General features: G+C 44.5%; 2 protein-coding genes across 5 annotated transcripts; both read right to left on the bottom strand.

Moving 5' to 3' along the window:
• Positions 1–14,002: 14,002 nt before the first annotated feature.
• On the bottom strand, positions 14,003–22,680 carry LOC124321149 (liprin-beta-1-like). Of its 4 annotated transcripts, XM_046784062.1 has the most exons (15): positions 22,279–22,680; positions 22,063–22,220; positions 17,424–17,597; positions 17,194–17,352; positions 17,084–17,131; positions 16,903–17,019; positions 16,726–16,821; positions 16,418–16,643; positions 15,877–16,039; positions 15,622–15,783; positions 15,298–15,548; positions 14,862–15,233; positions 14,587–14,795; positions 14,385–14,513; positions 14,003–14,315 (listed from the first exon to the last, which is right to left on the bottom strand). In XM_046784062.1, exons 1-15 carry the CDS (start codon positions 22,412–22,414, stop codon positions 14,286–14,288), a joined length of 2,430 nt encoding a protein of 809 aa, XP_046640018.1. In that variant the 5' UTR covers positions 22,415–22,680; the 3' UTR covers positions 14,003–14,285. The 4 variants fall into 4 exon arrangements, with proteins under 4 accessions (XP_046640018.1, XP_046640015.1, XP_046640016.1 ...); XM_046784059.1 differs by lacking the exons at positions 22,063–22,220; positions 22,279–22,680 and adding an exon at positions 20,310–22,008; XM_046784060.1 differs by lacking the exons at positions 22,063–22,220; positions 22,279–22,680 and adding an exon at positions 20,310–22,007 and having other exon boundaries at positions 16,484–16,643.
• Positions 22,681–22,773: 93 nt separating this feature from the next.
• Positions 22,774–24,316, bottom strand: LOC124321150 (alpha-crystallin A chain-like). Its single transcript, XM_046784063.1, has 4 exons — positions 23,627–24,316; positions 23,319–23,541; positions 23,013–23,164; positions 22,774–22,946 (listed from the first exon to the last, which is right to left on the bottom strand). Exons 1-4 carry the CDS (start codon positions 23,699–23,701, stop codon positions 22,851–22,853), a joined length of 546 nt encoding a protein of 181 aa, XP_046640019.1. The 5' UTR covers positions 23,702–24,316; the 3' UTR covers positions 22,774–22,850.
• Positions 24,317–24,515: the final 199 nt, after the last annotated feature.

Raw genomic sequence — 24,515 nt, 5'->3', positions numbered from 1 at the left:
CGCACGCCTACCACCTCTTTTTCAAACCCCGCTTATGAACACCTCGCTACCGAATCTGATTTGCCCGACCCATCGTTGTTAGGCGACAATTTATTTGCCGAGTCTGTCCCCGTTATATCTCCCCGTCATTCGGCACAGGCCGCACAGCCAACCACAGATCTTTTCACAGAGCGCTACGGCGATATTGACGCCCGTTACGCTGCTGAATTTCCCACAGTCGCCACAAATCCTATAACTAAAGCTAAAAATAGCATCTCAAGTAGACTACGTTCAAATCCGACCTATAAATTAGTTGATCAATTAGACAAAACCCCGCCGCGTAAATCTTGGTTTAAAAATAAAAGTAATCAGAGTGAGAAACCAGCCGCACAGTCTTTTCTTACGCGTTTAGTGTCACGTCTATCACCAGCTCAGTCGTCATTTAGTAGCACACCTGTCGGCCGCCTTTCACAGTCGTTTACAAATTACCTTGATAAACGCTCCGCGGATGGGAAATCAAGTCGACGAGCAAATTCTCCGCTTATACCTCGACGTGAAAGAACCTTCGAACAAAATCCTCCCGGATTTGACCAGCCAATTTCCGTTTCTGAATCTTGCATTGCACACGCTGAAAAAGAGACGGAACGATTTCCAATCGGGGGAACGAAAAATTTGGAAACAGCTACGGGAGTTGATGCGGGACATCAAGTGGACCATCGACGACCCCAAGCCGATAGATCTGACGCAAGCCTTTTACACACTACAGTGTCTGACCCATCTAGTGGAGAGCCAAACAACCCCGCCGACACCGATTATATCGAAAAAGAGCAAGACGATATTGAAGGAGACGACGGAGATTTTTCTGACATACACGAGGAGGATCCTGACATTTCAGCTAGGGCAATATCTGAGCTTGCGCACTCTCGAAGAGTACGTTCCAAGTCCACCAGCCGCATTTTTGGGTTTCGTCAAGCGGGAAGATATAGCAAATCAGGACGAAAGCGGGGACTATCACGAATTCTTACTAAATCAAATCGAGTTCATGTTCGATTTCTTACACGAAACGTTCGACATATTTCAGAAGATATTTCTCGAGAACACACAGACTCTGATTCAGTTCCTGAAGAAGCTCCACAAAATCCAATCGATCAACAACTTTCAGCCGGAATTAATACGCCTTCAATATCGACTCAACAATTTCCCAAGAATCAATTGGACGTGCGACAGGGAAGAGGTAGACAACAACAAAACACTATTGGCAAAGACGAAACGGGATCTTCAAATCGTCCTCGATTTCCTCCAAGCACCACCCCCACCGCGCCCATCACAAATATTACGCCTGGTAGCAACCCCGTGCCACGCCCACTCCCAAACCCGCAGGGCCCAAAGATACCGCCAACCCCACAGGCACCTTCCAGACGACCGAGCAAGGGAAGGACCGTCTCATTTCCAATCTTTCCGCCAATCAACCCCACTCCGACAAGTACACTATCCGGCAGTCGAAGACGACACTCGCCACAACCTCCGCCACATCAACGAACGGTTCAACCACGTCGTACGATTTTAAAAGTTTTGAAGCCAACTATACCATTGAAGCCAACTATACCGTTGCAGCCAACTAAACCATTGACGCCAACTATACCGTTGCAGCCAACTAAACCATTGACGCCAACTATACCGTGGAAGCCAACTACACCATTGACGCCAACTATACCGTGGAAACCACCTACACTATTGACGCCAACCATACCTTTGACATCGACTACGAGCGCACTAGCGGGGAAAATGGCAGCTAATAATTTACAATCTTCCGCGTATCCAGCCCTTGCAGACTTTCAAAGGGACCTTCACATAAGGGCTAATTTACAATCCTTACCGTCTTTTACTGGAAATCCACTTTCACGATTCGACACGTGGTTAGAATCGTTCGAGTCAATTATATCTCGCTCAGATTTGTCAGAAGATGATGTAATACTAGAATTACAAGGGAAACTAACCGATAAAGCACATAAAGTAATTAAATACATCGTTGCCAATCATCCAAATGATTACGACGCAATTAGGGAAAAGCTTCTTGATCACTTTCATGGGGACGAAACGGTTGAGAAATACCTCAAGAAATTTAAAAAAGCTCACAGAAAACCAGGCGAAAAAATTTATGATTTTGCAATTAGATTACAAGAAATTTTTAAACATGCATATCCCGATGTATACACTGAGGACTCATTCAAAGTAATTTTAAAACAAAAATTCATTGACGGATTGGATGAAAAATTACAATTTAAAGTTAAATATAAGGAATTTGATACTTTTGATGAGCTAGTAGCAGCAACAAGAAAATATTTAGCACGAATGGAGGCCATAGAAAACACTAGAGAAAAACACGAATTCGTGAACGCTATCAATCAGACGAGCGAGTCACACAATTTAGAGCTGAAGGAAATGAAACAGATGATTGAGAAACAGAATGAAGCTGTCAACGCAATTGCCTCAGGGTTCAGACAAGATAACAGACAGCCAGTAAATACGCCCGACACTAACTCATTCTCCGCGTGTTTACAAGAGCTAACGAAGGCAGTAAACATTCTACTTTGCCGTGAGAGAAAGTCTTCTGACCCCCCTATCCAACAACAACAAAAAAAAGCCGTATCATTTCCTACCCCTCAGCAAAATTTTTCAAACACCAATAATAACCCACAGCAACCCTTTCAGCCAGCTACACACACAGCAAGTAATTACCAATTCTCATACAATAAGCCAGCCGGACAGCAATTCAATGCACCACCGTCTCAGCCCTATTTTAAACCCCGCCCACCGCAGGTAGTCTGTGAATACTGCAACTATCGAGGCCACATCAAAGATGAATGCAGGAAACTTAAACGCGACACACTAGATGGCGCCAGACCACCCGTATGTTATGCTTGCAGAGAAATTGGCCACAAATCGAATCAATGCCCGAATCCCCCTTCATCGCAATGGCCTAATAAACCAGGCCCACCACAGCAGCAGGAAAACCAGTAAATATCAACTGTGGCTTCGGGTCAGTTGATAGGGAGCCTCATAATAAATCCCGACAAATAGCTAGATTAACGACGCAAACTAATGAATCGACGCCAAGAATTCCTTTAACAAGCTTTCAGATACCTTTTCAAGCTCTTTTCGACACAGGTGCCGCTAGAAGTATTATTCACGAGAAATTATTCAGAAAATTACCTTTACAAAGCCGAGATACCTGCAGTACGCTCGACTTTAATTTATACGATGTTCATAACAAGAAATTGAACACATTGGGAAAAGTGACTTTACCTATCAGATACGGAAAGTCAACACTATTGCAAGAATTTATTATCACAGACGGCATTTCAGAAGATTGTATTCTAGGGTGGGACGCAATTCGTAAGCATGGGTTTACTATCGACGGAGAAACCAGCAGCATTTATTTAGCTAAAGAAACGCTTGGCCAAGCAAAATCCCGGGCACCAGACATATCCATTATTTTGCATAAACGGCGCGACATCTGTCGTCGCACTGCGGTGGTAGTGGAAGCGAAAACGACAGGCTCGTTTCCGTATGTCTCCCCGTTAGCTACTTTCATTTTTACCCCATCAGAAAAACTACCCAAGGGAATACACATCCAGCAATTTATTGGCAGGATCTCAGCAAGCGGAAAATATGAGATCATTATAGAAAATCAGTCCTCGAACGATATCTTTTTACCACGAGCGATACAATTAGGCACCATAGAGGTCGTATGCAATGTAATCGGACAGGTTACTTGCAACTCAACAGGAGAAGAAAACACAATAGATGACGAGCTTGATTTGACAGTTATTCGTGATGTCGACCCACAATTTCAGAAACCATTATTACAAATTCTCACCGATTTTAAAAAGATATTTGCAACGAAAAATACACAGCTGGGCAGTACGGATTTAATCAAACATTCAATAGACACGCAAGGGAGAGGCCCTATCAGACAGCGCCCTTATCGACACCCGCGGAGCCACACAGCAGCGCTGCAGCGGCAGCTCTCGGAACTAAAGAAAGCAGGAATAATAGTAGAATCAACATCAGCTTGGGCCGCACCAGTAGTTTTGGTAGAAAAGAAAAATGGAGAATTACGAGTATGCATAGATTATAGAAAGTTAAATAGTATTACGAAAAAAGATTCATTTCCAATGCCCCGTATCGATGAAACCTTGGATAAGTTGTACGGGAAGAAATTTTTCACTACACTCGATCTCGCCTCAGGGTATTATCAGATTGAGCTAGATGAGGATGCAAAAGAGAAAACGGCTTTCGTAGTCGAAAACAATCTTTATCATTTTACAAGAATGCCATTCGGTGTATGCAATGGCCCGCCCACTTTTCAAAGATTAATGAACCATGTATTGAAAGACGTTTTGGGAACGAAGGCGTTAGTTTATTTAGACGATGTCATAATTTTTTCTGATTCATTAGAAGATCACATTAGAGATATTCGCGAAGTTTTTGAATTAATTAGTAAAGCGAAATTAAAATTAAAATTAGAAAAATGTCAATTCATGCAAAAATCTGTCAACTTTTTGGGGCATGTTATCACTCCAGAGGGCATTCAACCCGACCCCGCGAAAATTGAGAAAATTGTTAATTACAAAGTCCCAGCCTCTGCAGACGAAGTGCGCTCGTTTTTGGGCCTAATTGGTTATTATCGAAGATTTGTTCAAAATTTTGGTTCAATCGCAAAACCGTTGACATTAAAAACGCACAAAGACGTAGCAAAGAAGAAATTTGTTTGGACAGAAGAAGACCAGAAAGCATTTGAAAATTTAAGAAATCGATTAATAACGCCTCCGATACTTGCCTACCCAAATTTTGATGAAAAATTTCTCCTATTTACGGACGCATGTGACTACGGAATAGGGGCGGTCCTTTCGCAAGTACAAAACGGGGAGGAGCATCCCATTGCGTACGCAAGCAGGCAATTGAAGGACGCCGAAACAAGATATCACACGACGGAAAAAGAAGCACTGGCTATCGTGTATGCAATCGAGCATTTTAAACATTATTTACAAGACAAACCATTCGAAGTTATTACAGACCACGCCGCTTTACAATGGCTACAAAATCAAAAAGACGGAAAAGGAAGACTAGGGCGATGGGCCATAGCACTGGCCGGCGTCCCCTATGAAATAAAATATCGACCAGGAAGGGTTCATCAAAATGCAGACTGTCTATCCAGACTGAAAGTGGCGCCCATTAACTGTCTACCAACGCCAGAAAAAGTTAAATTTATCTGTGAGAAACAAAAAGAAGACGAACTGTGCAAAGAAATAAGAAATTATTTAGAAAACGGAGAATTACATGAGAAATATAGCAATAAAAAGCCAGACTGGGCAAAAGAAATTGGATATTTTGAAATTCTGGAAGGAGTGCTCTACCGGAGAGAGCTAGTAACCATAAAAAGCAGGAGAAATGAGATCAACCACCAGCTGGTTGTGCCCCTATCGCTTCGCCCCCTGGTGTTGAAAGAAATGCACGACGGACCGATGGGTGGTCATCTTGCCTTTTTACGAACATATTTGAAAATTAAAAATAACAACTATTGGCCTAACATGAGGAAAGAAATTCACGAATATTGTAAAGCGTGTGAAATATGCACGGCCAATTCCAAATCAACGTTGAAAGCATATTTACATCCGCACGAGCTCGCCAAAGCTCCATTTCAAGTCATCGGGATCGACTTCTTAGGCCCGATAACTCCCGCGTCCAATCAAGGAAATAAACACATCCTCGTGATAACTGACTATTTTTCACGATGGGTGGAAGCAGTAGCGCTAAAAGATCAGAAAGCACTCACGACTGCCCAATGCGTATTTGACACTGTCGTGACACGACACGGAATGCCGACAGCAATTGTTTCTGACCGCGGGACCAACTTCACATCGAATTTATTTCGATATTTCTGCCACAAGTTACAAATGAAACAGAAATTCACGACCTCGTATCATCCAGCAAGCAATGGCGAAACTGAACGATTCAACCGCACGCTCACGACAATGTTAAGAAAAGAGCTGGTTGACGGCGCACATTCAAATTGGGAGGATTTACTCGACCCTCTCCTTTTCGCCTATCGTTCCTCCATACATTCATCAACAAAGGAATCCCCCTACTACATTGTACACGGAAGGGACCCTAACATACCAATAAATAAATTTCTCGAGGCAGCCCCCAAAACGGACAAATCCCCATCGGACTATGTGGGAGAACTGGTCAACCGCCTTCGCTATTCATTTCAAAGGGTGGCGGAAGAAAGCGGAAAGGCAAGAGAAAGACAAAGAGCGCAATACAACAAACGCGCAAACGAAAACGAATATAAAGTAGGAGACAAAGTGTTGTTAGATATCCGTGTAGTAAAAACGGGTGACAGTAAAAAATTTACTTCAAAATATAAAGGCCCTTACAGAATCATTAAAGTGTATGCAAACAAGACAGTAGATATAGCCGATAGTTCATATGTAACCCAACGTGTTCACGTAAACCGTGTAAAACCATTATTCGAAACAATGCTCTGGCGACAAGAGCCATGTCCAGCATTTGAATCCACATTCGATGTCGGCAATTGGTATAGAGCTACTACGGAGACAGATACGCAGACCGCGAAAGATCCAAATGAAAAAGCGCAGCGCGCCAAAAACAACAGCAGCGCCACTTGCGCCACTAGCGGTGATATAGAAAACGAATCTGATTGGGAAACTTGCAGCGACTGTAGCGCAGACAGTGACAACGAGACAAATAAAATCATCCGTGGGAAAGAAGATGTAAGAGAAGACGTCACGGAAACGCTACAAGAAAATACGAATGAAGAAGAAACAATTCAACCTGCCGAAACCGGAGTTGAACCATCAACATCTGCGTCACCCAATAAAGTCAAGAAAAAAGTTGGTCGCCCAAAAAAATCAGCCCACCCAGTTAACCCTTCCACCCCACCCGCTCAAACGGAGCAGGTAGCCAAAAACCCCAACCCTCCCAATCCAACCCACCACCCACCAACGGACACGACAAATGGAAACTTAAATGAAAATTCAACGCCGGGCAATAAAACGGAACAGCTGGGGAAAAGAATCCGTCGTAGGCCCGTACGCTACGCCGACGGAGCAGATGAAAACCAACTGGACCAGCTTGACATGGACAAAGACGCCAAGAAAATTAGGAAAAACCCTATTGGTCGGAGAAAAACAAAAAAACTGTATAAATACTAACCCCAGCGACCAACACAATACCACTCTTACTCAGTCACTATCTACTCTCCACTCAGCATCTCAACGTCCGAGAAAATGTCCGAGAAAATGTTAAAGCCTAACACCGCCGAATTCTTAGCAAAGTACGCTCAAACTTTGATGGACAGGAGAGCGGCCGGAAAAATTGTATTCGAGGGAAACCTCCTCCGAGAAGATGGAACAGCCGATTTGCCGCTACTCACTGCGGCACGAGAAGAGTGGCGAAAACAACGGACGCTGAGAAGCCCCGACGGACGAGTCGTCGAGCTGCCATCCGAACTATCGGCAGAGGACTGCCAGCAACAGTATGTGAGAGATTTTTACTCGGCGTACCCGATGGCGACGTCCGTCATCATTCAGCCGGGGGAGCGACCAAAAGACGCCCTGAATCGACAGACGACCGAGGTGAAAGACAGGCAGACACTTCACCTGTCCAGAAAACTGCAACATGTAATCGAGATGCAGGACTGGGATTTCGCCAAGACCATCATGGAAGAAATACTGGACATTGACCCGCTGTATCGCAGAACGCCTTCTCCACCGCCAGAAAGCTGGGATTGTCCACCAACAAGCCAAGAGGAAGAACAAGCCGCGCCCGTTCGCCACGTCGCTGACCCGAATTTCGATTGGGGAAATGTCTAATTCCCTTATCTCCCCGCAGATCGGCCAAATCTTTTTTTTTTTTGTTATTTCCACAAGTTTTTCCCCTCTCTGTGTAGTGCGATCCACATTTAACTATGTTTTTTTCGTATATGTGTTTCCCCTTCCCAATTTGCTCTATCGATCTATTTCTTCCCTTTCATTCTCCTTCAGCCCTCCTTATCCATCCTTTAAGAAAACCCCGACTGGCCGAGGTAGTTCCCATAGATACAATAAAATAATTAAAAAAAAACAAATTTGTATTTTCCTTTAGAAGTAAACGTATAAGAAAAATATAGCTATAAATAAATAACCGAAAGATAGAGTAAAAAATAAAAAAGGTCAAATAAAAGAGTAACTAATAAATAAAAATATAAACTGAAGGGGATTCCCACGACTGTGGAGGTTCCCCAGTTTTAAAAAAGGGATATCCCCAAAACAGGGAATTCCCTCCCCTATATAAAAAAAACACATGTAGTCGCCATTTACGCACTCACACCAGCGACCATGCCGCAGGCAACTTGTCGCCACCTCGGCCATTCCACCCACACCCCACACGACCCTAATCCCCAGCCCCCTCCCAGAATTCAAAAAGGACATTAAATTTAGTTTGCGTTTTCCCTCCGTCTCACTCAAAACCTAGCTCTATATTATTTTTGCGTTTTTTTATTTACAACAAGCAATCATTCTAACTCTCTTTTCTCCCTTCACCAAATCAAAACAAATAAGCGTGCCATGAAAAAAATAATAATAATACCTCCGAAAATTCAGATACAAAAATAATAAAAAGAATAAAGAGCAGTATTAAAACACGCTCCCCTCCAGAGAACAAACCCTCCTGCCCCACACGGCCGATAGTCGCCGCTACACAGAAAACTGGCGTATTGCCCTATCTCCAACCCCATACTAGCGCTTATCCCCCCCTCTTTCAACCCTCGCACTACCATCTTTAAATTTTTCCCCTTGCTTTTAATATTTTCCATGCCTTTACTTTCCATATATTTTCCATGCTTTCCTTTCCATATATTTCCGTGCTTTCCCTTTCCTTATTGCTAGAGGCTAGAATTTAGTAAACAAAAAAAGGCAAAACAAACAAAAAAACCCACATGCTGAATGTTTAATGTTCTCTTTCTTTTTTTTGTTACCTATTCGTGTGTCGTCTTTACCATTACCATATTCCTATGTTTCCTCTTCCATCTTTACCGTGCCACAGCATCATGTTGCTGGCCCAAATCATTCTATTCCTAGGCCTATGCATGCCGTCACCACTGGCCCTGAATGCAACCGTGTGTGACTGCACCAAGCCATTACACATGGGAATTCTCCAATTCTCGGACGAAGATTGCAGACCAGAGGAAGATCATTCTTCCTCCCTCACGGTCAAATACTCCGTATACACCGAAAGACGAGCCGAGGCGAAATTCCCTGGACAATTATGTGCCCGATGGAAAATTCAAAAACATATATCAGTCGACTTTTTCGGATTAGTAGTGATCGTGACCGACAAAGTGGCGCTGGATACTTCATTCACAGAATGCCAAATTATGTACGAAAGCCATCGGTGCAATGAACAATTGATGGTGTTAAAAGAAAATAAATATGTGTTCGACGAAGAGCCTAGTGAAAGTGGATATTGGCTGCAAACAATTATAACAGAAAAAGTAAATTGTGTCCTTGAAAAAGTGCCGCTATATCAACAAACGGAAGGCAGTGAATTCTCCACACCAATAGGAACGGCATCAGCGACAACTGGCGGCCTGATGCACAACCACTTGACACTCATATGGGACAAGACATACACGCAAACCTCGGACCCAAAAGCCCGCGTGCTAGAGACCGGAATTGCAGCATTAAAATTTATCGGGATTCCCGGAAAATACCGTCTTACCGATGAAGACAACGAACTAGTGTTCCACCTGGTGCTCAACCCAAGGTGTATACCAACGCACCAGCAGTGTGCACGAAAAACGGGAGCGTTCGACGTAATTGGTCAGCCAGACATTTACGTTGTGACGGTACCAGTCAAGCCGACCAACATCTCGCTGAAAGACATCCACAAACATACTCCAGAAATAGACAAAGTGGACGTCACAGCAAATCTCCAGTACATGCGTGACAAAATTATTGATCACGAAAACGAGCTCGCTCACGCAATCGCTTCTCTTCAGTGCGACTCCCGGAAGGCGGCTCACGAACGAGCAATCTCAACTGCCCAGTACAACGGCTGGTTAGCCGCATCCCAACTCAACCTACCGGCGTGCGCCAAACTAAACGCGTTCGGGAAAACCGCTGTAATGACTACATGCACACCACATAACGTGACCTTCGATATCGAGATAACTTCGTGTGGTCCGCAGCCAAAATACAAAAATTTTACCATCAACTTAGACGGTTGGGAACTTGTCCCGTTCTCACCGTGTTATTGGACGAAAGGTTTCGTGAATTTCAACAACAAACCGTTCGGGTACCGCGACAATACCTGGGTCCCGATCGAAGCAAAAATAGTGCTCCCGCTACAAACATTAGCCCACTCATTTCGATACGACGAAGTTAAATATTTCGACTACGCACATCAAAGCAACCCGGCGTACAGTGACACGATCATAGATCATATGAATATTATGGCCGACATCGCAGCGGCCATGAACGAGCATTCGGCCGGGAATTATTCACCCGCCCACATCCCGAGCACAGCAACAGTGCTAGGAACAGTAGCCGACGCCGCAGCTAAAACATCGTGGCTCGACCAGCTGACTAACTTCCTTTATATCGGAGCAGTAATCATAATAGCCGTCGTCTCAATCCGTGTCTGCATCGCTTGCGGATGCTGCGGCCTTATCTGGAAATTCTGCAGTCTTCTACGGATCCCGACAAGAGCCTCCAGTAACCGCGAAAACGACATTGAACTTGGGATTACGGGACGTAATCCAACGGGCCGGGGGATGATGTAACGAAGCGTCGCTCCGCAACAGCTGAAGATGCTGCAACCTGACGCCGTCCGGCGCCAGTAATATTATCAACCACTTTAGAATTAGAGCCACCCATAAATTGTGTGTTAATGTGTTAGTTCCCATAGTGTTAGGCCTACCCCAGAATAATATTGACAAGTGATCGTTTCACACGTCAACGTATTTGGGGGTACCCTTTACACAGGGCGATTATTAGTGACTAATGTGCCTTTGTCGCTGGACCAGACGGGCCCAGCTGTATGCAAAGTTTCGTCGCAAATGTGCGACGAACAGTTAGTTAGTCTTGTTCGACTCTCCGACCAGTTCGTAGAGCTCTCCCTAATTTCTGATTAGCTAGTTACTATCGACTCCTTTCACTTTTCCCTATTCTTCTTCAGTTAACCCAGTTCAGTGCCAATTACGAGTTATCTTGCCCATTTCTATTTCTTTACCTCCGTGTCTGTTTTGTGTGCGCATTTGCGCTTATTGTGCCGTGTGTGTACGCACGTCTGCCGTCGTGCAGTTATCGTCCGTGTATTCTTTTGTGCCGTGTTCTCACTCTACTTCCCTTCCTTTCCCGTGTCATCGGCCTCCGGCAATATCGGTATGTCCCGCGTTTAACTCTTTATCTCATTTATGTACTCTTAAGCTTAGAAATCCAGAATACATTCAGCAATTGTGGGAAGCCCCGAGTGTCATTTATTCGCTTGTGTTATTTGTACGACCCGCTCTCCGCGAGATGGAGAGGTCGTTACAATAGTTTCGATGTCCACCATTTTCTGCCGTTGTTTTGGTTGTCTGTATCGACTGAAAGTGTGTTTTCCCAATACAAATTGGATTTTGTGAATCAGTGTGTTATTTTTTTTTTATTTTTTTTTTTTTGTCAGTTAATTGCTACGTATCGCGGAGAGCGCAAAGAAATCCATAAAAAGAAAAAAATTTTGAACTTGCCGCCAGGGGGGATTTTGGGAGGATAGTTTCCCATCTGCGAGTGTCAATGCCCGGCAGAAATCGTCGATCAAGTTGGCGACCGTTGATCAAGTTCACGGAATCATCAAGTGTACATCTTATCATCGAGTAACTGAGATCGCGGCGGCTGTAGATCAAGTGTTTCTGCCGGGACATTTCACTTACCATATAATTTTTATAAAACAGTTTCGTCAAATCGGAAACCGAATTTGTTGACTCGGTCGAACACTCGTTGAAACACGAGAGAAGAGAAGAAAAATTTAAAAAAACACTGACCTAATTTGTTGGCTTGAGGGTTGCAGCAAACACGATATACCTCGAGTGTATGTATACACCTACTGCACATGCACATCGGGTAATTTTCTCGCTGACGACTGATGGATATACCTGTACTCCACTCGCATTTACCGCTCATCTTCGGTTGGGTCGGGTTGGGTGTACTGTACTTTTTATTTATTCACTTGATTGTGTTCGGACCGTCTTTCTCCTGTTATTGTGTCGATCAGGGCCGACCAACAGGTACCTGCTCTCCTACAATTCTAATACATTTGATGGGGGAGGGGAGGTTATTTTTAGGAGAAATAATCATCCCTTTTTGTTTTTCTTTTGATAAATTATCATCGCCAACACCCGACAGGGAATGTATACATGGCAATTGAAATTTCCCGGCAGAAACACTTGATCCACAGCCGCCGCGATCTCAGTTACTCGATGATAGGATGTACACTTGATGATTCCGGGAACTTGATCAACGGTCGCAAACTTGATCGACGATTTCTGCCGGGCATTGACACACAGAGATGGGAAACTATCCTCCCCAAATCCCCCCTGGCGGCAAGTTCACATTTTTTTTTCTTTTTATGGATTTTTTTGCGCTCTCCTTATTTTCTTTGCGCCCTCTTTATTTTCCGTAGCCTGTAATATCCCGTAGACTCTGCAAGGTGAGGTGGACGTGTGTGTGTGAGGAGAGCGCAAAGAAATCCATCAAAAGGGAAAAAAATGTGGAACTTGCCACCAGGGGGGATTTTGGAAGGATAGTTTCCCATCTGCGGGTGTCAATGCCCGGCAGAAATTGTCGATCAAGTTTGCGACCGTTGATTAAGTTCCCGGAATCATCAAGTGTACATCCTATCATCGAGTAACTCAGATCGCGGCGGCTGTGGATCAAGTGTTTCTGGCGGGACATTTCAATTGCCATATGTATACAGAAAGAAAATACTGAGGAATAGTTTTTGTGATCATCACCGAAAATGGCGAAAGCATCCAGAAAAGAAATCTATGCACTATCATCAGTCGCACTGGACAGTGGCTGTCGTGTATACTGTTGCTGTTGATATAGAATACCGTCATTATCGTCTCCTACCCATTATGGCAAGTGAAATGTCCCGGCAGAAACACTTGATTCACAGGCCCCGCGATCGCAGTTACTCGATGATACGTTGTACACTTGATGATTCCGGGAACTTGATCAACGGTCGCAAACTTGATCGACGATTTCTGCCGGGCATTGACACTCGCAGATGGGTAACTATCCTCCCAAAATCCCCTGGTGGCAAGTTCCAATTTTTGTTTTCTTTTTATGGATTTCTTTGCGCTCTCCTCACACCGTCAATGAACATTAATGGAATGCAATTATTCTATCCTAGCTCTGCCGGCTATGCCAATCCGTTTTACCGCAATAATAAAAAAAAAAGTTGTCTGCTCCTCTTTTTCTTTTTGCGACCCGTAGCCATCTAGCGCTCGGAATCGATTGTAAAACAAAAGACCGCGATTTTTTTTGAAGTTATATTTACTTGATATTTTAACCAGATAAATACACAAATATATACATGCACAAACACACAAATCAATGCATCACTTCTAGTGGATTTAATTAGAAAAAGTTTTAAATTAGTACTATAGACGTTTTAAAAAATTGTGTCAAAATTAAATAAATTCCTCATCTTTATAGTTCTTTACTGTTGTTGGCAAACCATTATTGGCAAACTCCAAAAAAACGACGGCAGCAAGAAATATTTCATTCACTCATTTTCATCGTGACAACTTCCGGTACCGCAGAGTTAGAAAAAATGGAGTAACTAACTGAGCATTCTTGCTATGCGTTGCATCGTTAAAATATGAACTCTTTATAACGAGGAAAAAGCCAACACATCTTAGAAAATTAGAATTATGGATAAAATTAATTTTGAGAGTAACGTTGTAACAAAGTGAAAGGTTTGTTTAAAATGTATTCTTTGTATTTGATTGATTGCGTAGATTGAGAGACCATATTAAAGAACAATTGGGACGAAACGCAGCTTTACTTTTTCAAGCCAAAAAGTGACATCGCCTCGAAGGCGACCGCATACGCCACATCCTTCTTTAGCTAATGCAAAAGGATCTGGATGAAAATCTTAATCGATTATAGTAAAGCTGCTTAAATTTTTCGCTACGGCTGTAGCTTCTGCTGCAATTTTGTATTGTCAAGACGATAAATGCAATCGACTGCCCTTCACAAGTCGGTCGATTTGGTCATAGGAGACTATTATGAAATTTTAAAATCAATAAGTTATGTTTAGTGCCGTAGTGAGAATTATAAATGACCAATTACCTTTGGGGGAGAAATTTTGTCATTATCTAGATCGGACGAATCGAAAGGTGGGCAAACCCAATCATCAGAATCAAATTCGTCCGGTTTTCCCTTGCGGCGTTTTAACGTGAACTGTGATTTCTTTATGATCTGTAAAGTAAAAGAAACCCAAAAAATTACAGAAACACTTTCAATGATAAAAACGAATAAATAACAAACTGACTTTGACTTTGGCAACAGGAGTCAGAGGAGGATAGGCCGATGAAGTTTCCATTTCACGTTTTGCTTGCACCACTTCCCGACCGACCAATTGATTAAAATGCGTGGCCAAATGCCGACGTAGCAGCGTCTTACCCTGAGGAATTGATAATAACGTGGCCAGCAGCTCGGCATTAAAGCGAGCCTCGTGCACCAACAAACCACCATGGACACCTTCAAAAGTGCAGAAATCGTTAGATCACTCTTACAGAAGCTTATGCCAGAACATCCACGTCATACCGGATCCCCTCATGTTTGGAGCGTACTCGGACAAATCGACAGCTCTGAGCCATTCCATGACGCGGTGATTCGTCCAAACAGCAACTTGACCGGGCGTCGGATGAGCCGGATCTTCGGGAACCGAACGCCGTTGCAAACAACTCGGGTTGTAATCGTTCAAGCGCAAGACTTGGATTCCACGCCGGATGCAGATGAGGTGAAGCAGGTTCGTCACTTTTAGGTGGGTGCAAAGGTCGTCGACCGACAGCAAATGAAGCATTCGGCCATCCACTCGACACTCGAGGAACGCATCTTTGTACTGTGGCAAGCCGATATCATCTAGCCAACGAACGGCCCACTGATGGTCCAATTTTCCGGCGTGCTTCAGCAAATCTATTCAAGGAAGACACGGAATAAAGAAAAGTAGTTGGAAGGATACCCCCAAGATCTCTCGTACCCGGGAGGATTGGTACAAGTGACATAGGATCCTGAGCGCGGTCTTTAGCTTCTAGGGCAAGGATGAGCTTTTTCTTGTGCAGTGGATGTTTGATGGACAACTCCTTTTCGATCTCGGCCACTGGAACTTCTAGCAATTGTTGGCCACGACAACCCCAGCGCTGTACTTCGCTCACGTACAAGTGTAAGCCCATGTCGTGAAGCCAAGAAGCAATGTCGTCGCTGGACCACTGCAGGAAGGGAAGCTCAGATCTAAATGATTCGTGAAGTCATGATCAGTAAGTAACACTCGAGATCAAAATCGACGGAAAATCATAGAACATACTCCTGGATAGGTTTGATGGTTTCAGCTGGACCTGGAGATCCATTTTTCCAGCCTAAACGTGGCCCCGCTGTTGCCCGAAGCGTACCCCCACGACGGAAATCTTCGGTTGAAAGAGGTGTCGACGGATCACCTTCAAGAGCGCCGGAATTAGCCCGTTTTAATCTTAGTAAAGCAAAAAAATAAATATTAATAATAAATAAATAATTCATCGCAACTTTGAACGTTCCAACAAATTTTAGCTGATCGAGTATTTACTTATCGAAAATTTTCTTAAGACTTCCACGCGGCTGCTTTGAGAAGCTGTTGAGCGATGGTGAATGCGGTGATGTGGGACTGTTGAACGATGACTCGGCCATCACATCATCCCGTTCTGCCGAACTGGCCGCCTCATCTTGAAGACGTTTTTGCTCCGTTTCAGCTGTGGGTTATTTTTTTTTTTAAGAAAATGATATTAGCGATCAATATAGATATGTTCAAGACATGGTTGGCGATTGAGGCACGAAAACAATCATAAACATGCATTCGACCATGCAAACAACAAAAACAACAACACAAGCGGCCATGCTTTACGGAGGAACGAGCATCGTTGACTAACTGGAAGCTGAGAAGCGCCAGACAGAATAAAAAATGGAATAATGACAACAATAATTTAAAAAAAAAAAAAAAATTAGAAAAAAAAATTTTAACTACTTAACATCACTCGCTTCCGGTGAACGGATATTTCTGACTACAAAGGCAAGCCAACGAAAAATAAAAATTGTCATTCGGTGAGTGAGAATGATTCTCTCTGTTTAACCTAGATTTGGGGCCGAAGTGCTGCGTTTGCTGTTGACGCGGAGCGAGGGGAGCTGAAAATGTTTACCAAACACCACGGCACGTTTGTTGGCCGTTACTGGCGGGTTGTTGCCTGCCGACGACAGACTGTTGTTGTTATTGTTATGATGGCTGTTTGTGCTGGTCTGACGAGGTAGGGAATTGTAGGCATCCTGATCCAATTTGCGGAAGGCGCTGGCAGGAGGAGTCTGGCCCGGCGAAAATAACAAACAATGGAGCAGACATATTTCAACTAGTACACGACAAGAGAAAATCAGCTTCTCTCACTACCTTGGGCGATTGCATATAGGAAGGTCGCGGCGAATCCGACACCTGATGCGACTGGCTCGACTGTAAAGACGACGCCGAATTGGCTGAGAGCAAAGCCTGCGGAAGTCGCCCGGTAATTGGGTAGAAGTCGATCGTTGATTATTTCAATAAAATTTCGAAAAAACAAACAAACATTACCCGACGTGGAAGTTCGGCTGTGGCACTGCCTGGATGGCGAGGCGGAGTGCCCACAACGGAAGCTGGAGAGGTGGCGTTACTCCTCAAATTCATTGATTGCAAATTTTCCAACATGTCCTGTTCACGAAATAAAAATAGATTGCATTGGATATCGGGGTTATCTCAATTTTAAATTGAATACCTTTTTATTAAATCCAGGTCCCAGTGTGGCCCCACAGAGAGTGTAACACTGTGAGATATTAAATTGATTTTTAATTGGACAAAATATTTGTAGGAAACAACTGATTTCACCTGGCTGACCAAAGTGATCATGTCTTGTTCACTCCGCTTTAACTGTCCCCGCAAGTCCATATTGTCCTTCTCCACGGCGGCATACCTCAACTTCAGGCCGGAAATGTCGCTGAGCAACTCCAGTTGGCGGGTTTCGGCAGCCGAACGCGACAACATTTCCTAGTGGTTCATGACATGGCTCTGTGTTGGTCAAATGAAAAATTTGTAAGAAACGTCACAATTGTATTCACCTTTTGAAGGTTATCTTCTGCTTTCTGCAATTGGAAGGCCCTGTCAGAAAGAGTCCTCTCCAAATCCGCAATTTTGTCAGTCTGGGCTTCTATCTGGTCCATCAGGATCGAGACTTGCATCTGCAGAGAATCTTTATCGCCTTCCAGTCGTTGGAGGCGCTCGTCCATCTCCGGCTGTAAATAGACACAAAACCAACACAAAAAAGGTGACATGAAATCCGGTGAAAGGGAGAAAGAAGATGTTCATAAATTTCTGTTTTTATTCCTTTCGGAAAACATCAACAAAAAGGCCGACGCTGTCAGACATTTCTAGAGCAATGGGAGGGAGGCTAAGACGAGCTAAGCTGCTTATTAACCGACTCTCATTTGGGAGATCCATCCAGTTTTTTTTTTTTTTTGGGGGGGGGGGGAGAATTTTTTCATGATGGATGGATGGATGGATGGATTCATTTTATTTTGATCGGTAAACCTGACAAGGGACGGGCGGTGTCTGGCAACAACAGCACGAGGAACGTTGCTGCTGCATGGCTGGATACATTTCGGCGGGCGGGTAGAGCCACGGAGACGGAGAAGTCGACCAAGGCGGAGGAGGACACCATCCGGAAGCGTGAGTGGGATGCGGATGCGAACGATCGAGACTGTACGTCTGCTGGACGTGGTAGTGATGCGGCGTCGGATGAGGATGGCACGAACGGCGACCGTGTGCCCTTTCGACGCTCGACCGGCTGGACGGGCGTCGATGACGGCTGGACAATTCGGCTTCGCTCTTCCCGCTGGGCAAATTCTTCCGTCGGATGACTAACTCTTCATCACTGCTGCTAGTGCTGCTACTATGATTGCTGATACTTGACTTGGAGTTGGCGTGATGGCGCATCTTGGGAGCGGCCCGTCCGGGTTTCTTCTTAGTGACTGCGGTGGTAAACATGACGGGCGCGTAATGCTTTCTGCCCTGCTGGGCCGAGCCGTTGATTGAATCCGCTTTCCTAGTTGAAGGTTTCACTTTTAACGAGAGGCCTCATCAAAAAGTCGTTAGGTCTCCAACCAGATTGCTAGAGTGCTGACGGAAATAACGGGGTAGTGAAACGAGCACGGCCAACTGCACGTCGACCCGTGTCAAATGAAACACCACAGCGACCACACCACAAAGAAGTCAATCCCCAATTGTGGGGGAAAAAAAGGGCGAGAGAAAAGGGGATAGCATATGGGCCTGCGATGGCCATACACATTCGAGCCGATCAGTCGATCCGCAATAGACCGCACGAACTGAACGAACGGCCGCGTCTGGCCGGACTGGATCGGTCTGTCTCACCACTACGCCACACACACACACACACACGCCCAAGACTTTTTCTTTTTTGTTATTCCTTTTTTTTTTTTTCTAGTTCACCATTTTCGGGCGAACGCATCCGCATGTGTTGAAGAGCGGGGGAGGGAATTGAAGAAGCCAGTGGGATCTGGCATTGCAGCGCTGTTGTATGTCGACGGAAACGACAGCCAACAAAGTTTTGAAGAGGGGGAAAATAACGCAACGAGATAAGGCCGAAAGCAAGTCTGGTATTGGGTTTTAAATTTAGAACCACTCCGGTCTCTCGGAAGGTGAAGACGTTTCAGAGGAGAGTAAGAATAAGGGGAATGGCTGCTGGGTGGGGGAGGGGAGGGCAAGAGAAAGGGGAGTCGACGTGTATATACTACACGTTTGAAACACGCATATATAACCGAGCCGGCTCATTCTTTGAATAGTCTTGCCCCCTTTATCCACAATCAACGCTTTTTGAGTGACCTAGACTCGTCCATGAAATTCACTAGCTCTTGTCTTCCAGCGGAATTCCGGAATCTTTGAGGGGGGTCTCTCTCTTAATGTTTGTAACCACACCAACCAATTGTCTTCTCGAGCGTCGCCCCACAAGTTTCAACAGTTCCAGTCACCCGTAGCCACCCGAAAACGGCGAGTACTCGGCAGAGAGAGAGAGAGGAGAGATCGGAGCCGACTGTCCGGAATTAGACATTCTCCGTCGCCGGCAGACCGTTGAAAAAGAGAGAAATAGTTTTCAATTTTCATTATTCCCGCATCATTCAAAGAGTGCGTGCGTCGTCAATCTGGTGCCAACAAGATACGAAGTTTCCCCTACTCCAATCCATCGACCTGGAACTGACAAGAGGAAAAGGGAGGAGCATTTTCGACGGTGGAAATGGCACGATCCCGACCTGGGTTGGCTGACGCGCGGCAATTTCAAAAAGGACCCAGTCTTTTGAATGAAATCGTAAAAAAAGACACAAAGCTCAGCTGCAAGGATAGTGTTCCAACAAAAACAAAATATCCTTTCTCTCTCTCTCTCTTTCTTTCTCTGTCCTGAAATAACTTTTTTAAATGTCGCCCTTCTTTCTTCCCTTTTTTTCGTTTTTGAGTGACTAACGATACACAATATACATTCACGGGGCGGCCCGGTGTCACGCCACCGACCCATTACGGCCCACTTAATAGGAAGACTGGAATAAGCGAACCAGATTTGGCCATCACGCTATACATCCCACAATCGAAATGTGAGTCATTTTGATATAGCAAAATTAATCAAAACTCTTAAAGCCAGCTGTTATTTCTTCCCCCAAAAAAAACGACTACGACTGGTAGATGCATCAAAAAGAGGTCAAAGTAAATTGATTTTAAAAAAGGAAAAGACAACCCCAAAAAAAAACGTGTGGGTGTGGCGTGAAAAATAACGAGATGGTGCCCGTATTCAACGCCCTCCCGCGGTGCCAAAGTGACGCCCGCTTACACACAAAAAAGGCATCACTTCCGAAAAAGAAAAGAAAAAACGCCAGGATGGTTCCATCTGCCAATTTGCATGTCATGGGGGTAGGTAGTACTATGGGCAGCGCTATAAATACCTTGGGTCGTGAGTTGAAAGCGAATGAACTGGGAGCGCCGCTAAAGGTGGCCGAACGCGAACGAACTAGCGGACTATTGGCCACCATCTCCAGAGCGGCGGCGGCCAAATCGGCCGCCATTTGATTATCAATCGTCCGTGACGACCTGGTGGTAGGGCACGGTGACGCCGGAGCCAGAGGTGCTGACGGGGGAGGTGTTGCGGCCGCAAAGGCCTTCAGCTGTTCATAAAGCGAGTCCAAACTAGGAATTTTGTTGCCAACTTCCAAGGGTTTCTGAGGCTGAAACGGATCCGCATCATTACATCCGTCGGCAAAGTCGATCGTTTTGGCTTTCACCAAAGTCGGTCGATTTCGAAGTGGCCGCGGCGGTTTGGAGGCAGCGCCATTCTTTGGTGGGGGGATAGGCGGGGCGGCGGCCACCCGTCGCTGATTAGGCTGTCCCGGACGGCCCATGGCTGAGCCAGGGGAAGATCCTCTGGCCCGGCTCAGCACCGGAGAGCTAGACGGAGTGTGAACGGGAGACGGGGCTGGCGATCGGAACGAGTAAACAACGGACGGATGATTGAGCCGCTCCATACTGTAAGACTTGTACGGCGGCGGAGTAACGGTCGGCGGAAGTGGACGGTAAGTCATCCACGAATCGACGACCGGATGCACGTACGACGCGTATCCTGGGTAATATTGCAGCGAGCCATTGGCACCGTAAATGGGACTGTTTTGCCACTGCCACGGTTTGTCAGTCGGTGGTGGTGGCGGCGGCGGCGGTGGGGGAGGTAGGCCGGCCAAGTAAACTGCTTCATACTCGGGATGGCTGTTGAGCGAGCGATCAAACTGGTGATCTTTATTCATCTGATAATCCGATTGCATGTTGATGGCTTCCAGCGGATACGGGCAGTCGTAGATGTGCTGACTGGACGGAAACGGAGATGGAAGTCGTTTTGATTGAGGCGGGTGAGACAGCAAGGCCGTGAGGTGATGAGAGGGAAGCGAGTTTCGATTGAATGACCACATCAACAACGAAGGGAAAAATGTCACATTTCCAAGTGCCACAGTAAAAAAAAAGGGGGAAAAGCGGAGCAACTGAGACCCTACACCACCGGGCCGGCTGATCGGCAGCGAGCGACTGTTGTGGAAAGCCAGTCAGCTGGGTGGCTCCTAAATGGGAGAGAGAGAGAGTAGGAGACGCACGCCCGCGCGCGCCTTCGACCGACACAAAACGCACACACACACAGCGAGGAGGACCGAAGCTCTCGCACATATTCATTAGGTCCCCAGACGGCAACCTACCGTTGTAAGACATGAGAAGGAAGGGTAGAGAGCGAGACCCGACCGTCTCATAAATATGCGTTGCTTCTTTACCCCAGAACACTCTTCTCTCGTCGAGCCCTAAAACTCTTGGACTAATTGTACTTTCCCCCCACGACGTGCTACTACGTATCATTAATCAACGGCAATGTGAGGGTTCCGCATTTTTCAAAATCACCGGTGCCCATTGTCTAATGAATTCCAACACTCAATCCGTTTCCCTGACGCCTTTCGAAAGAGTGGTGGTTATCAGATCAGTCTAAGCAGATCTATCTCTGGGCTGGGCATATACTCAAGATTCTAAATTTGAAACTCCCTGGAGTTCTATGATTGGGAGACTGATGAACATCAACAAGGCTGAATGTTTCAACAACACGACTATTATTCTTTCATCTAGAAGCTGTTTGGGGGATGTTGTGAGATTACTAGTGGGGAAAAAAAAACTCACCAGTCCAAAAACATTCATGACCCATTTGAAGACTTGCTTCTTGTCAGCTCCCACCATTTCGACTACATCCTGTAGTTGATCCAGGGCTTCTTGGATTGATTTAGGGGCTGTGTGTGAATCTTGTGATCCAGAGAGCTTCCTAAGCTCTTGTTGAGTGCCTATAGTTTGAGAAAGATTTATTTTATTGATTTGTTGATGTATTTAATGGCTAACGACCTGCAATGATTCCATCCATTTGTTGAAGAGCAGCTTCCAGCATTTTGCTCGCTTCAGCGTGAGTGCTTAATGCATTTTCAGCATGTGTGGGTTCTAGCACCTGATCATCATCATCCATGAGTGCTGGTGGTTTCATATCACAATCGCCGGAAACTTGTATACATATGGTTGGTTTTACAGGAACAATGAGGAGGGTACTTGTTGATTCGAGCAGCAATGATTCATTAACACGATTCGGTGTTGCACCAAGGTCTTTCCTGGAAACTAATTTTCGGTCGCTTTGAAGACGTTTTGGAGGCGACAAGGTTCAATTGCTAGGAGAATGGAATGAAAACAAGGAAACTTTAAGGAAAACACTACGAAAATAGGAACAAATTCCTGGCTGGGTGTGACGGGAGCCAAGAAAAACAGAATATTTTTCACATAATTTTTTGACATCTATTCCGACATTGCCAGATCGTTGGGAAAATATAATCATCTTCTTTCTTCTCTTCTATCTTGTTTATTTTTATTTTTAAAATCATATTAACGTTAACGGTGACATTTTAACAAAAAGTTGAAAAAAAACTGACTTATTTTATGTATTCTTTTTTGGGAACTTCGCAACGGTCGATCGGAATTTCCTTCGGTTTTTCCGCTTCTGGTTGCGGCGCTTCGATACACAATACCTTTTTTAGGAAAAACAAAATATTATTAGAACGTGACGAATTTATGAAATATGTGGCATCCATTACTCCATCATCGGTGAAAATCGATTTGAGTTCTTCGATCTTCAACGTTTCAGGAAGTAGATATTCGCGACTGATTTCCTGGTAAAAACGACTGCCGTCGTCGGATTTCCGGTCCATTTTGGCATGGATATTTAACATTCTCTCCTTTAGCGAAACTGAAATACATTCATCAATTAATGATAAAATTGTCTAAAACACATTATGGAAAATAAAAATGTTTTAGAGCAAAATTTAAAACGAGAATTTAAGAAAAAAAATCAAATGTTCTACCAATGAGAATTAAAAAATAATAATAATAAAATGTTCCACCTTTAATTTCTTCCGGTCTGAATCCTGCCATGTCGACATTCAGGCGATACACCGGCTTCTGATTGTCGGCGAGGGACGCATGTGGAATGGCTCTTGGTAGCATAGTCTGATTAAAATTATTACGCCCGATGTCCTGGTAGAGATGGTTCATGGTGCGTTCCATGTCGCGAATGATTGAACGGAAAGACGGATCAAAGAAGCCTCGGCCAAACATGTTTCTTGCCTAATTAAATTAATAATAACAATTATCACGGATTTAATAGGCAATTATCTCAAATTAATTAATGGTTTGAAAATGCAGAATTTACCTGCGACTGATTCAACCGGACGGCGGCGGTGCGGGGCAATCTCGCCAAAACGTTGCGGGCGACAATTGAAGACATTTTCGGAGCATCAATCGAGACTGAATGGAGTCGAGAAGCGGATCAACCGAGTATTTATGAACCGTACGACGTTGATCTGATGAAAATAAGTCGAAAGCCGATGATTTTCCAGGAAACAGAGAAAGTGGAAGACGAGTCCCGGCAGATGGACTCGAATTTTCTAATGACGATTTCGAAATAAAACAATGAAGTAGACTAATGAAAAATCTACACATCTTTACCAATGAAGAAAAATAGTCAAGATGAAAACATAAGTGTTATAATAGAGTGTAAACCGTAATCATTAGAGATTGATGGCTGTTGTCTAACACAAAGCAGGAAGTTCGAGTTAAAATGAAAACTGCAAACGTTTATGTGGCTTCGGCATTTAAAAGAATAAAACGTAGTTCTAACGAATTCAGGAACTATCGCGGTAATAAAGATTAAACAGTTTCATTTTGAAAAAATTTAAATCAAATAAATAAATGAAACTTTATGTCGTCAAACTTTTGAATTAATGTTATCAACCAACATCATTTAACTTCTTTGCCTTCTGGAAAAGTACTCCATCCTTCAGCCAGACACAGGGAAATGTAATTGCAATGTTGTCCATTGTGAAGCTGTTGGACTATTTCTTTTACAAGGTTGACATTGGACATGTCTTCATTTTAAATCTCCATGAAACCGGGGACCACACCCATCAGCAAGACGAGCACTTCGAATCGACTATGTATATAGTTGGCTTTGCGGCTGTAGCGCAAAATAACCTTGGCGATGAATCAAGGTGAGTATTTGAAATATGTAGTAACCAGGGGCAAGAAGAACAAGCTTTCGT

The sequence above is a fragment of the Daphnia pulicaria genome, chromosome 1 (assembly GCF_021234035.1).
Source record: "Daphnia pulicaria isolate SC F1-1A chromosome 1, SC_F0-13Bv2, whole genome shotgun sequence".
NCBI classification, from domain to species: domain Eukaryota; kingdom Metazoa; phylum Arthropoda; class Branchiopoda; order Diplostraca; family Daphniidae; genus Daphnia; species Daphnia pulicaria.
The sequence above is the reverse complement of the archived record's forward strand: the minus strand, read 5'-3'. Positions and strand labels throughout refer to the sequence as shown.

Coding starts and splice junctions, on each gene's coding strand:
- LOC124321150 (XM_046784063.1), bottom strand. CDS start 23,701: ATGTCTTCAATTGTCGCCCGCAACGTTTTGGCGAGATTGCCCCGCACC. Junction 23,542..23,626: donor TCCGGTTGAATCAGTCGCAG/GTAAATTCTGCA, acceptor TAATTTAATTAG/GCAAGAAACATGTTTGGCCG. Junction 22,947..23,012: donor CGATTTTCACCGATGATGGA/GTAATGGATGCC, acceptor TTCCTAAAAAAG/GTATTGTGTATCGAAGCGCC.
- LOC124321149 (XM_046784059.1), bottom strand. CDS start 21,320: ATGTGGTCATTCAATCGAAACTCGCTTCCCTCTCATCACCTCACGGCC. Junction 17,132..17,193: donor TGATCACTTTGGTCAGCCAG/GTGAAATCAGTT, acceptor AATATCTCACAG/TGTTACACTCTCTGTGGGGC. Junction 14,316..14,384: donor ACAAAATTTCTCCCCCAAAG/GTAATTGGTCAT, acceptor ATTTCATAATAG/TCTCCTATGACCAAATCGAC.